Here is a 15,281-nt window from a genome sequence, read left to right as displayed (position 1 = left end):
CACACAGATGCATCACAGAGTTGTTTGGCCACAGTAACACTAGGCATGTTTTGGTGTTTTTTTTTTTTTTTTTTTTAAGGTATAAGACAACAATGCATTTGGTGCATTTAATAATAAAAGTAGTTGTTACACAGTTATGACACAAATTTTCCAACTGATACAATGGTGTGTTTAGGGGAGGTGCAAAGGAGGATGTGATGAGAAAAACAGGGAAAGCCGATAATCATCACAAAGCTGCTGCAGATGTGTGTGTTAGTACTGGATGACACTGTAGCCTGCATCCTCTGAGTGTTGTGCATAATCTGCAATCAAAGCAAACATAAAAACTGATGTTTCTAAGCATGCAAAAAAGATGTGACACAAACATGCAATTTCTAATAAAAGCACAAGCATAAAAATATCTTCATTAGAAAATAGATGTACAGAATGAATGTAGTGACTGTTTTAACATGGTCAAAGAAACAACATGTCAGTTTAATTTTCATTTAGGGACACATATTTTGCCTCTGCAGGCTGTTGGAGAGCATTTGCTGTTGTTTTTTTAAGATGGATTACGTTAACCCTTTTAACTTTCATACTAACAAAAAGGCCAAAGAAATATGTTTCTGTATTTTTGTTTGTTTTTAACAAGAAAAAACATAAATATTTTTTAGGAAATGGTTGAGACGTTAAAAAGAAGTTATTGATAGTGACATAGTTGCTCAGGCAGGTTTATTTCCACAATTTTTTTTAAAGAAATTAATTAAAGTCACTGCAGATTTACCTATACCAAATGGTAGACCGGGGCCTTAAGGGGGTTAAAGGTGGATGTGGATGGTAGTTTTTCCTAGAGGTGGGATTGGCAGTAAAATGCAATGTGATGCTTTATTTTGTGGCACAGCATTTTATGTACCAACCAGTGAAAGCAGCTGAGTGATGAATTTGTGATGACAATAGCATTTTTTTTTTTTTTTTTTTTTTTTGCTGTGTTCTCACATCATGACCGCAATGTGTTTACTTCAGAAGCAAAAGAACCGTTTATAGCAAGCTCATCTTATCAGGCTGGAATAAAATGAACTGTGGATTGCCCAAAACCCTTCTAACTATCATGCATGCATGGCAGCTATGCATCTCATTTTCCAAGAAATAATTTCTGCTGCTGAAACAAATTTATAGAAGACTTTACTTAGGATTATTTCAGTTGAAATAATTGCCAAAATTATTATTAGGCATTGAAAAGAAAATTTTCTTGCAACTTTTAGACATAATAGAGATTATTACTTTAGCCTTTCTTATATTATTGCCTTTTGAACAGAGTAAACTTTATACTCAGTGCCTCTGTGAATAAAAGTGTGAAATGATGTAGGATAGTTTCTACTGATGCGTGATATTCTGTTTTTAGCCAGTTATAAATTAAACCTTTGTGTAGACAAAAAAAAGGCATACCTCTACTGTTGTGTGTTGGTTCAGGTAATGGGCCCCTCCTGCAGATTCACAGGACAACAAACAGTAAAGACTGAGCTGTTAATGATCAACAACTGAAGCAAAAATGTGTCAATTTAGGAATAAAAGAATTAAATAAGAGCTAAGTTCACAGAGAAGTGGCACCTGATTGGTGGAGGCAGTCGAGAGGGCGGCCCTCCTGTCGGTGACCTCTGACCACTGTAGAAGTTTTCATACACAACAGGCGCTGTTGGAGGAACACAGACAGCTCAGATAACGAGTGACAGCCACATCCCTCTATCTGCAGCCCAGAACAGGTTGATTGTTAATAATGGATGCTGTAGAGATTTTATGTGCTGTTTTTATACCCGGTGGTTTTTCCCCGGTCCGTCTGAGGTTTACAAAGTGTTCAATGTCTTCCTGGATGTTACACTGTTCCAGTGACTTCCTCACTTCCTCATATAGCTGTACACACACACACACACACATGCAGAGAGAAGTCATAAAAATAAGGTATTGGTTCAAATAGAAAAAATAGAAGTCATCCTTTAAGTATGCAGTTAAATAGATGTTCATGATGGTGCTTTTGTCATAACAAGTTGCTGCTGCTGTTTTAGACATAAGTTGAAAATGCAACACTGACACATGTCATAAATTCTGTCATGGCACCTGTTGATATGTGGAGAAGATTTTGACTTTTGATCAACATTTACCCTCTTTGGAAAGCTGCCATGTTCTTCACAGTGTAAACATTTATCTACTGTCTGCTGTTTTGGTGAAAAACTGAGCAACAAAGGAAATCCAAAAACAGTTAAGTCAGGAGTTTTAAAGCCATCACACTGCAATAAGATTTTAGGTGCTGAATTTTAGGTTTAGAAACATATACTGAAGTCAGTATATCAAATGTTTCATGGTGGTAAAAAGGAGAAGAAAAGCTTGCATATCAATCTGTTGTTTTGTAGTTTTACCTCATCACTAGTGACACATTGCAGGGAAAGTTGGTTAAGGTGCGTCCACATTGTGTTCCTCAGGAAGTTAATCCGCTCCACTGACTGTTTTTCAAACACCTGGATAAAAAAAACAAGACATAACACAACATTTAGCTAATTTCCACAATGTGTATCATGTTAAAACCTGAAAGAGTCATTTGCAGACTCGCCTCACAAGCCTTGACGTGTTCCTTCATCCAGTCATCTCTAATCTTTCCCAAAGTGGTCACATTCTGCTGGTATAACCTTTCTGCCAGAGACAGAAACAGAATGAACATCCCAAAACAATACACAAACCGTTTTGATAAGTAAATTACCTGTGTTAAATCCCTCAACTTTAGGCAATTTTCAGCCATACTCCAAACATCAGGCTAGATGTAAGTCTCAACATGCTAACAGTCTTGGGATAATGTTATCCTACTGTTTAGTAATTTAATCCTTATCGGATTAACATTGGGCTGAATATTACACTCCAAACTGCGCCCAAATCTTGCATTTATGCTATTAAAAGGTCACCACTTACTGATTTCTGAATTATTTTTAAGCTTCAAGCCATTTTATTTGATGATCAAACATACATTTTGAGGTGTTCTGATGACCTGCATGGACACTACAAATAGCCTAAATTACAAGGCTTCCATATCTTAAATCATATCCATCCTCATCACTGATTTTACTCTAAATAGGATCCTACTTCACAGAATCAAGATCTCTCTTCACTTAAGAAGACTTAATGATGCAATAAACTTACAAGCAATATTAAACTAGAAAAGTACTTGGAGAGCACAGACCTCCCCAAGCAGCTCATTCCTACCTATGTTGTGATTTATAGTCCTACATTCATTTGATATCTAAACATATTAGCTTAGTAGATACACTGATAATAAATACACAGTGGCTTGGTTTGTCTGTTGTGGTTTTTGTTTAATGTTTATGTTTTTGTCATCTTGAATGATAAACATTTTAAAGATCCCACTCCTGATCATTATCTAAATGCAGTCTATTGCTTCTGTCCCAGCAGTGATGGTAAATTTACCTGCTTCTTCTGCATTCTGTTTTGCCTGATGTGCCTTTGAGTGTAGCTGAAAGAGAATAAAGTTCAAATAAGAAAATAGGACTCATTGGGCTGAAAGATCCCCCTTCCCCTGCCCCTCATCCTCCTCCATTTGTTTTATAGCCTAAAGAATGAAGAAAATAAGTTTTAAAGTCTTCACTAAATAACATATGCATATGCATATACATGTACATATATATAAATATATATGTATATATATAAATATATATGTATATATATATATATATATATACATACACTTGCTTGATTGCAAAAAACCTCATGTTTTCAACAGCATATTGTCATATTATGATCAAACTAAATATATGAAACAGTCGTTTTGCTCTCTTAAACATGCAAATAAGCCTTCCAATCCTGCTCTTTTTTTTGTTTGTTTTAAGAAAACCCAGGATTTACACCTGCTTTAAAATGTTGGACGATGGGTGCAAAACAGTAGATTTTGGTCAATCAAATGTAAAACAACTAATGTATTTAAGTGAATTAAAAATGAAAATGTTTAGGTGGATTAATGTACAATAACCTTGCATGTAGACTGATCAGAAAGAGTTCAAAGATAATTTTGTATCATCCATTGTAATAAAATAAGAAACACTGGGTTTGACTATTTACCTTGTCAACGTGCTTGGTGTTGTTGGTGTTGGTGCTTCGGTTCACATTCTGCTCTGCTTCTTCTTTGTCTCGACACTTCTGCTCATATACCTTCTTTGACTGGAGGCAGAACCGCAGTTTGCATCAGTCCATTGTCGTGCCACAATACAAAAAGTTTTCAGTCTGCTATTTTTGTTTCAAATTATTTGATCTATTCATGACTTCATCTTTTGACATTGTGGTGATTCCTGTTCCCTGGTGGGCGTGGTCAGCTGGGAACTGGAGGCACAGCTGATCCACATTTCAGCAATCAACGCACCACCTATTTAAGACCAGCTCTGCCTGCTATCCAGCGCCAGATTGTTGATTGCCCTGCGGTAAACCAGCTCTCGGCCTCAGCTTACCTTGCTTGTGCTTGACCCTGATTTGTAACCTGTCCTGTCTTCCCCCTGCCAGAGAAAGCCTGCCTGCCTGCTCGTTCGTTTGCCTGCCTGCCTGCCTGCCTGCCTCCTGATGCTCGCCAGTCTGCCAGTCTCTGAAAGTTCCGCTGGAAGAATTCACAGGAATCTGTGGGAAATCAATAAACCTCTCTCTGTACTCAAAGTGTCCGCTCTTTGGATCCTACTAGCCCCTCACCCACAACAGACATGGCTTTTCATGTTCTAGTTCACTCCCCCAAACTTCTCAACTCAACTTCCTCCATCAAAGAGGAAGGGCAAAGAAAGGATAAGGACAGTATTTTCACTACACAACTGAAACTTCACCAACATGACCCAAAAAACCTATAATCTGCTAATGCCACTTCATTCCAGTACTTCTGGTTTCCATTTCACTTCGGGGGTAGCACAAAATGAGTGTGAAAACAACCTGGAAAATCTGCTTTATGTCTCCATTTCAAAAAAGCAAATAGTTTGATTCATCATTAACACTTTGCATGGGAAGTAAAGAAAAACCTTCTTGCAGCAAATTCTTGTAGCAGATCTTTTTTCATGCACAGTGAGACAGAGCTGCAAAAATGATCTCTGGTTGCCATTAAACACATTTCCATCCCAACTTACATCCATTGTCTTCTTAAACTGGGACGACTTCTGTTTGTGGAGAGCATCCATTTGTTGTTCTATCTAAAAAAAACAAGAACAAAAAACAGTTTGCATCCATCGTTCGCATAAAAACACGTTACATAGATTCTGTCATCACTTCGGTGCACTACATGCTGATCAAAGCGCTAACCTTTTTTCTGGCTTCCTTCTGCTTTTCTCTGAACTCTTCCAGTTTTTTGGCCTCTTCCCTCAGGCTCTGTGCCAGCTGCAAGTGTGACAGACTCACATGCTCGGTCTCTGTAATGTCAAAACGTGAATTAATTACCTATCTACACAGAGCTTAGACATAAAAATGGCATTAAAGTTAAATGTCATGCACTTACGTAATTTTAACATGTCCATGGATCTTTTTAATGTGCTTGGAAAAAAGATTATAAAATGAGTTTAAACATAAAGTATTGAAGAGGCTTTTTTACAATAAAGAAGCAGTTTAGTTAAGAATATAATCTGATTCTACATGCAAGCGAGTGTGTGCTAATCCTGTGGAAACACACAAGGAAATTGGAAAAGTGTATTGCCTGGACATATATTTTATTTATATATGATATTGCCTGATGACGACAGTTGGCAAAAGTGTTCCCTTGCCTGGACGTGGGTCACTGGGGCCCCCCTCTGGAGCCAGGCCTGAGGGTGGGGCAAAGCTCTCGATTTACTAGTCGATCTATGTTCCTACCCTCACCTACGATCATGAGCTATGGGTTGAGACCGAAAGAACGAGATCTCACATACAAGCGGCCGAAATGAGTTTCTCCGTCTCAGAGATAGGGTGAGGAGCTCGGTTATATGGGAGGGGCTCAAAGTAGAGCCACTGCTCCTCCGCATCGTGAGGAACCAGTTGAGGTGGCTCGGGCATCTGGACAGGATGCCTCCTGGACGCCTCCCTGGTGAGGTGTTCCAGGCACGTCCCTCTGGGAGGAGACCCCGGGGAAGACCCCGGACACGCTAGAGAGATTGTATCTCTCGGCTGGCCTGGGAACCCTTTGGGACCCCCCCCGCAGAGCTGCCAAATGTGGCTGGGGAGAGGGAAGTCTGGGCTTTCCTGCTTAGGCTGCTGCCCCCGCGACCCGACCCCAGATAAGGCGGATAAGGGATGGATGGATGGATGGATGGATATTGCCTGGATATTGGATGAAACCTGCAGAGCTCAGAGCTCCATCTGCTAAAGTAATCAATACATCATACACTACAGATCAGTTTGCTGCTTTGCGATTAGTATATGAAGTCCTGAACAAATATTTTTAAAAGTACTCTGCAAGGATTGCTAAGCAGTGGAAGTAAGGCACTACAAACCAAGAAAACACATCTAAACAACTCTTGATTCTACATACGATTAAAACACCCTGTAAAGAGTTTTACAAAAGAGGAAAGGGCTTGAAATGTTTCCTGGAATTCAAGAAAAGCTTCAAAATGCTTTATTACACTGAGTGATGGAATTTAATGCATGCCATAAAATCTGCCTACTGGGAAAAACTCTGATAAAAACTTAGTAGGAGTGGTTAAGACGACAAACTGTCATTATTACATTACATTATGATATTAAAAATACCTTAATAATCCCTGAAGAAAAACATGACCTGGAGGTTCCAAGAAGCATCGAGGTGGCACAATTACAAGAAAGTATGTGAAGGCACTTCTTTAATGGTAAAGTATAATATTGTATGAACAATCTTCCCAATTTAGTCTTCCTTCCTCTTAATCATTAACATCTCTAAATGGAAACAAAACCATACTGATCGTGTGACTAAACAGGAACTAGGCTGGATGGGGAACAAACAATGCTTTAACATCGTATTAATCATCAAAGACTGAATATAATTAAGACACAATATATTTAGGTCTCAGTAAAGTGTAATAATCATTTTCACTTTTAACTTATGAATCAGAGTCAGAATAATTCCTCAATTGGTACCATCTCTGTTAAGGGCACGCTCATGCATTTAATTAGCAGAGGTCGCTTACTTCATCTCATGGAATCCACACACTTTCTTAGACAAACCAAGCAGATCCTTGGCATACTTCTCTTCGACTGATGCCCTGAAACAAATGACAGCAGTCAAAGTGAGTGCACCATGGAAGGACATATGCAAATGGAATGGAAACAGTCAGGATCATTCTTCAGCTGATGAACTGTAAATTCATTTACATGGAAATAAACTCGCTTCAATCATATATTGTGCTTTATGGCTAATTTACATAGATTTGTCGGCTTCATGGCTGGACAACAGACAAGAAAAACCTTACATTAATGTAGACAGAGCTATGAATGAGGCGCCACAAAGACACAATCATGTTGATTTGCATCGAAGTACAATACATATACATATAGACATATCTTTTGTTATAAATTATATTCCATAATAACATAAAATGTTCATTTCTCTTTTAATATGAGCTACTTTATTTTATTTAATAAAAAAAACACACATTTTTAAAATCAAACATATATTGAGTTTAACCATGAATGAAAAAAGAAGCCAAAAGAAGTAGTCTTATATTATCTGGCCAAAATGTTCATTTTGAATTAGTCTCCTGTCACTGGAGGTTGTCCCACAAATAAGTTGCAAGAATCATAACACAGCTATATTGATATAAAATGTATCTTGTTAGAAGTTATAAATAATCAAAGTACATTTAAGCCAAAGTGTATTATAATCCATAAAAGGCTTATGAGCAGATGATAAATCTGTATTGAAATACATAACAGTTAAATGTTACCTACATAAAACACACCATCCATACCAGGAAGTTCCTGTTAAAATTAATCTTAGTCCCGGTGACCTAAATTCATTGTATATTACTTAGTCTGACTAATAAAAATTTCCCTGTCGCAATCACATAAACTTAAATGCATACATTTCTTAACAAACTGGAATTTACTGAGACATTTTCTGGTTTAAAGGCTGGACTACTTTTACATTTGTTTTCTGCTTTAATGCAACATACACAACTTCAAGCATGTTGCCTTTTAGTTCAATAGGGCTTACTTCTGCAAACAAAAACTGCAAACAACTGGTTTTCATTCCTAAGTTAGGAAACTTTCAGTTGTGTTCTTATGCAATATCTTCTTTTGCTTACTTTATTACAGGATACTATGCTGATACAATCACCTGTTTCTTCACTGAGTCATTAATAGAAGTGCATCACTTAGGTCATTAAATGTGTTTTGTGTGTGTTTATGCGAGGCTGAGCCACTGCAGTGAGGACAGATACATTATTAAATAAAGAAGGAGGGATTTAAAATTCAAATATGTAACTTTTCATGACTTAGTGGTAAAACATACTTCACAAGAGCAAAAAAAGAAATAACACTTAATGAAAACCCTCATGCCAGTCTGCCTTGGAGTGTAAATTAACTTTTTCACATTAAAAATTGGAAAATGTTCAAGTCCAGATTACTAAACTTACTTTATGTGCATTTATTTTTAAACTAGGTCAGACTGTAACATGGATTTAGAGGATCTGGGATCAGCTTCTTGAGATTAAAAATTATTTTTTAAAATAAGTATTGCTACATGAGCTTTTTTTAAGCTTCTCATAAAGTTTGCATTGGGTTGCACCACTCTTCATGTCTAAAACCTGCTTTATATTCATATATTATACTTCAGTCTTCTCACTAATAAACTGTTTTTGTGGCAATGACCCTACAAAGTCTAAAGTGCATGTCCTTCCTCTGTTTTGTTTCAAACAAGTCTCTCACACCTCTGAAATTGTGCCCTTTGAAAGCGGCAAATAAACCCTTACCTGGCTTTCATGAAGTCCTCTACTTCTTTGCATGTCTTTTTGCCATCACTGAGATACTGGATGATGGCGTCATAGCCACCAGTGGTAGTCAGATCTGAGTTCTGTCAGCAGGAGGAAAAATTGTTTTAATTTACTTTTGTACATCACAATTAAAATATAAACCCTCATTACCACTGCCCCAACATCCAGCCATACGTCAGACAGGCATGCTCCATACTGTGTCTTTTACACTCAGTGTAATTGATGTTTTGAGCTGTTCATCTCCATAATTTAGCAAAGGTGAGGTTAACAGCCTGTAATCAAACTCACCACTGAAACTTTCCTCACATGATATGAGGCCATGCTGTTGTACCACTAATTCATTTATACATCACATTTAATATTTATGTTGCCAGTTATTTTTCCAACCAACACCTAATCAGATCAGGGAAATGTTTAAAAGGAAATGTATGTAATTTACAGTGATCAATAATAATCAATAATAGAGATATCTGGATTTTAATAATTAAAATGCACTAAAAGGCTTTTTACTTTCTCTCAACGCAGCCTCTTCTTTCCCTCCCAAGCTTAACAACTAACTAAGAGAAAATAAAACTACTCACCCAGAAGAAATCTTTAAAATGAAGGTTTTTCATAACTAAAGAGAAACAGACAGCGGTGCCGTAGGTCTGACTGAGCTTTATTTGTGTGACTTCCCTTGTTACAATCGCAGCAGAAAAGTGTGAGCCGGTTAAACTGACGCATGCGCAGTATTGAGTAATAAATACAGTAGAAATATGACTCGACCTTGTGTTGATAGCGAGTTTGCTGCCATCTGGTGTCCAAAGGTAGCACTTACAGCGCTTTCTGGATTGTCTGGGACTCAAAAATATCTAACCATGACATCAGAAATACTAAACTTTCAATAGATGTATTCTAACAACTTTACTGAAGTAAAATCGGAGTACAAACAAATGACTAAAAATTATTGCAATTAACAGTTATAAAATAGAAATGGCCAATTCCTGAACGTATTTATTTTTCTAATGCTACACGAAGATAACAATACTTGTTGTCCTGTAAATGTTTTGTGTTTCTGGGCTTTTTAAAGTTTTTAATAATTTTTCACTTCTGTTTTTTTCCTGAAATAATATGAAAAGAAAGAGGTTTTTTTTAAAAAAACAAAACTTTATTAATCTCAGAGGAAAATTTTACAATTTAGCAATAGTTTTTTCCTCCAAAGAATAATAATCTCTTGTTCTAGAGAGTGATAGCTGGCAGGAATGATCTCAGGTATCTTTCTGTCTTGCATTAAACTTGACAAAGCCTAAGTCTGTTATGTCTTCACTGTGTTGCACAGAGGATGTGAAGGATTGTCCATTAAAGTTAACAGCCTCTTTAGTGTGCGTGTTTGGACAATCAGCTCCAGTGGCTACAGACATTACCATTAGGCAAAACTAGGCAGTTGCCCATAAAACCTGTCATACACTTGTGGTTATTTATTACTTAACTACTTATTACCAACAAAAATTGTTTTTGATTAAAATGCATTCGCTAAACTGCCAGCAGAATGCTTATTATATTATGTGTGTCTATAGGGCCACGTACTAATACCTAATGTGATCTGTGTGTGTGTGTGTGTGTGTGTGTGTGTGTGTGTGTGTGTGTGTGCGTGTGTGTGTGCGTGTGTGTGTGATGCGGTCAGTGAGTTGATCTGTAACTTAAAGAATGACTCGTCACAATAAATGATCAGTTCATACCATCGAGTGAAGCAACCCTTCTCTGTCATTGTACATGGTCCTCTCAGTCAGCAAAGAGACTTTTACACTGGCTGTCAGCAACACAAATAATATACAGTTGTGGAGTAGAAAGTGCAATATTTACCATAGGGCCCCAGGCCTACCTTTGCCTGGGGCCCCAAAAGTGGCTATTAAGAAGTTAAGCTAAGAGCATTCAAAAACACTACAGATCTTCTATAAGTCTGTTGTGGAAAGTGAACTCAGCTTTACAACGATCTGTTGAGGCAGCATCATGAAAGCCGGTAACTTAAAGAGACAGAAAAAACTTATTAAGAAAGCTAATTCTGTGCTGGGGTAAATCTGTAGCTTATTTTGTTCTGTTTGTTTTTAATATATCTATATATATATTTTTTTTTTATTCTGACTGTAAAATTCTGGTTTCTGTGTTTCTATGACGTTTATATTTTTACATGTTTTGCATATTAACTGTTTTTTTTTGTTGTTGTTGTTTTTCTCAAATTTGTGAAGCACTTTGCTAAACACTTGTTGACATGTTTCCCATCACTGATGCATCTCTTCAACTGCACAGTCATCAGAGCATTTCTGCAGATGGCAGGACTCAGAGTTGTGTTGGAAATCTAAAGAGAAAGGATGCAAGTATAGTCCCTTGTGGTCTTTCAGTGCTACTAACCACATTTCAGACACACAGCTTTTCATCCCACAAACTTTAGTTTGTTTATTAGTCATAAATACAGCTGGTTGTGGATGTATCCTCCTGAACTTTATGCAGCTTTCACATAAAAAAAAGCAGGCTGGACTGTATTATGAGTACTTAACTCAAAGACCTTGATCCTAAAAGTTGGATTTATTCACATCGGAACAGGCTCTCCAGCAGGTAAATGATGGCGTCGTCCCCAATCTTATTTCAATAAGCAAACTGTAATGAGTTCTGAAAGATGCTCACTTGCTTATTGATGTGATGCAATAACAGGCTCTCAAGGACTTTCATGATGTGAGATGTTAGGGCAACTGGTCTATAGTCATTTTGGCCAGTTGGGATTTTTTTTAGGTACTGAATCAAGGCAGGACGTTTTCCACAGCACAGGAATTCTTGAATTAATGTTCTTGAAAATAACTTTGAACATTAGTTGCTAGTTAATATTTTGTCCATTTAGTAAGTAATCGGCTCTACTAATAACAAAAACTTTACTCACTAAAAGTCCAAAAGCTCAAATTAAGACTTTAAACAAACTACAAGTAAGTCAGTGTAATGGATGTGTGTCAAAATGAGGAACACAAATCTCTGATGAGTGAGTGAGTGAGTGAGTGAGTGAGTGAGTGAGAGAGAGAAACCTTTACTGGGGCTGCTATCATGAGGAAAAATCTACTGCATAGTTGTACTCAGCTCATACTTCTCAAAACGACTCTCTGAAGGCCTGAAAAGCTTGTTACTTGTCCCGTGTGTATATTGGACATGTCTCAGCATTAATCATGTTGCTTGAAGTTTCATCATGTAAAACAATCTCAGTTAGAAAAAAAATCAGATCCACTTTTTCTCTCTACCAGAGTAAACTGCTTTGTGTTCTGTTAATCAACAAACCATCTTAACTATATTTTAATATGTAAGCCGATTCTCTTGGTTTGTCTGGCAGATTATAAACATGGATCAATATTCATACAAAACCCCACAACAAATTCACAGTTCCACCATCAATCAATCCAGAGCATTTGATTATTTTAAGAAAATAATTCTTTATACTTGGATCGTCAGTGTGATGCATCAAGTCACTGTTTGTATAATAACTATGTTAGAATTTGTTTTAGAGGTAACATGTTCCCACAAGCTGCTTCAAAGTTTCACTTCTTTGCACAAGAAGATCTGTGGGCCCTGAGACTGACCCCTGTCAATATAAAACATTATATATTCCATATTGATTATCAGCACGTGAATGCTTTATTAATCATCACTTACATAATTGGCTAGATTATTTGGTTATCGGTGTTATACTTACACCTAATAGTGCTTTAAAAGAAAACTCCCTTGACAATTGTTCCATGTTGTTTCAGAGACAACACTGTATATAAGTTGATTTTCTACAATTGAATGTCAAATCCCTAATACAATTCTTACTGCATTACTGGAACTAACACCTCATACAATGTACTACTGTAGACTACAATGTAGTCTAAATTTGCGTTTTTCAACCTACTGTCCTGCATGTTTCATTCATTCATGTTTCATTTCAGCTTACATGATGCAGGTTAGCAGAAATGCTTATCTAGTTCTATGCAAGCCTGCTAATGAGCCGGTACTTTGAGTCATTCACTTGTGGTAAACTATGGAAACCTCTAAAACAGGCAAAGCGGTGGTTTCCAAGGACCAGGACTGAAAAATACTTGACTGAATCTGATAAGGTTCATTTAAAGTTTTGAAAATGGAAAATCTGCCGCTTATCATCATGATTTAGAAACTGTTTCATACAGCCTGTCAAACCCAGTCTTCACACAAATCCTCTCTTCACTCCACTCTTTTCAGTGACACACAGACTAGTAAGGTGATTTATTTCCAGGAAATCTGGCACAACAAAAAGCTGTTGTAGCACTGAAGAACACATTACATAAATGTGTACATAATAAGCTTACAGCAACAACAGAATCTCTCTGGTCACACAACCTTCAGTATTATGCAATAACAGACAACATAAAAACACTTTACAATTTTCTTATCAGCAATGATGCTCGCACCCTCTTCAACCATGTGACCAGTCTGCAGAGTTTTTGAACAACAGTGTGTATGTAAGTAGACTAGTAGAACAAACATTTACTCTACATAAGAACATTTATGTCATAGAGGAAAACAAACAAAGATTATACACATGGTGACAACATGAAATATAATGAATGATAAAGCCTTTTTAGCTTCTGACTCGTTGTTTATGTTCAAACAGAGCTACTTGCCACACAGCAGATGCCCATGAGTTGTTAGCAGTTGAAATTCAGACCTTTTTCCTCCAAACGTTGAGTTTTTTTATGTTTGAAAATGTATATGAAACCAGAAGATTTGAATATACAATGTGTGATTTATTACTTGATTAATTAATTAATTAATCTACCTTTCTCTTTTTAATTTTAACTAATTTTGACATTGGTTGATGTAATAGTGCTGCTTTAGGTGTTGGATTTTTTTTTTGTCTTGTCCAGCATTTAAGCAAGCAAAATAACTATCTGGATGCTGTGTCCTGCTGGGCATATTTGCTTTGCCAAGGGAAGCATTATAGACATAATGCTCCCCTTGATATTCTGGATTCTTCTTTTATTTTTTTGTATTTAGTTTGCATAATTTTTTGAACAACCTACATACATATGCATATACATCAGCACACATATATACACATATACATATACCTATACATATTGGAGTTGTGTTCCCCCTGTAGGAGGATGAAGCCATCAACTATCAGGAGAACCAAGGAGTCACAAGCGAAATCAGACACACAGAAAGAAAACTAGCTGCTGTTAATAAATAAACCTGCATGACGACGCTGTGACTGTGTCACATGCAGAACATACAGAGTGGAACGTGTTCAGAGAAGAGTGATCATGCCATTGTAACTCCGCCTACACAAAGGCGGGAAGAAGGCCAGGAGAATTTGTATTTTTTTTTTACAATACAGGCTAAAGAGATGTTTCCTTTCCATAAAAGGATGAAAAACTCAAACACCTAGTCTGAAGTCAGAGCATGAAATAGCCAGAGACATGACCTTTTCATACAAACATTACAGCTGGTTGCAAATGGCTGTAATTAATCGAACTCCCAGCAGTTGTTTTGAACATTTTACTCCAGTCTACCCAGTTTTGTTGTTTCACATAAGAGGGTCTGCATAACATTGATATTTTCTGAAAATGTCTGAGCTTTCTAAGAAGTGTCATCTTTGGTTTTATTCTCTATTTCCCTGTTAAAGCTAGAATTGATTTTTAGCTTTATCTCATTACATACAAAGCTCCTAATGGTGAGGTTCTGATCTGTCTGTAAGAGTTTATTGCTCCCAGTATATCCCAACATTTAACTTATGCAGGTCCTTAACTAGAACTAGAGCAGGAGGCAAAACCTTTAGCTTTGACACAGAGTAATTTATGGTAACTTTTTTGGCACCACCACCAATTCCTTAACACAATCCAAGCAAGCCCAAAGTTCTGCATTATGCACTGGTTTAAACCCATGCGACAAGTGTGTGCTTCTTATACCTTTATGTGTTCATTTAATCTGGTGGTGCTAGATTATGTGTAGACATGAAACTTTGGAAAACAATGGTGATAATAATCAAGTCTGTTCTCACTTATTGTATCAAATTAAAAAAAATATTGATAAGAAGGTTAAAGCTGCAGGCATAGATTTCACTGTAAGAGCATGAAAGAAGATAAATATAGCCTAAAAGAAGAGACAAACACAACAGACCATCTCCCAACATATTCATTCTTCTTTTTTTTCATGACAGTAACACCAATCCACACTAATTCATTGTTTTTATTCAGAATGAAGTAATGTAAATGCAATTCAGGCATCAGCCCATAGATCACCTGACTGCAGAAGCCGGTATTTTCTGAGGTACTTTCCAAGGGAAAAGAAAGGCTGCAAGGCAAGTTGGAA

At 36.9% G+C, this 15,281-nt stretch overlaps 1 protein-coding gene across 1 annotated transcript; it reads right to left on the bottom strand.

The window, feature by feature from the left end:
• Positions 1–252: 252 nt before the first annotated feature.
• pstpip2 (proline-serine-threonine phosphatase interacting protein 2) lies at positions 253–9,550 on the bottom strand (the record flags this gene model as incomplete). The annotated part of the gene is made up of 14 exons (XM_079257031.1): positions 253–302; positions 1,426–1,463; positions 1,588–1,669; positions 1,791–1,887; positions 2,391–2,489; positions 2,582–2,661; positions 3,448–3,493; positions 4,096–4,194; positions 5,133–5,195; positions 5,305–5,411; positions 5,498–5,532; positions 7,134–7,208; positions 8,916–9,016; positions 9,518–9,550. 14 exons carry the CDS (start codon positions 9,548–9,550, stop codon positions 253–255), a joined length of 1,005 nt encoding a protein of 334 aa, XP_079113157.1.
• Between the last annotated feature and the right edge of the window lie 5,731 nt (positions 9,551–15,281).

Source organism: Telmatherina bonti, assembly GCF_933228915.1.
Source record: "Telmatherina bonti genome assembly, chromosome: 17".
Taxonomy (NCBI): Eukaryota; Metazoa; Chordata; class Actinopteri; order Atheriniformes; family Telmatherinidae; genus Telmatherina; species Telmatherina bonti.
This window is presented reverse-complemented; position numbering and strand designations above follow the sequence as displayed.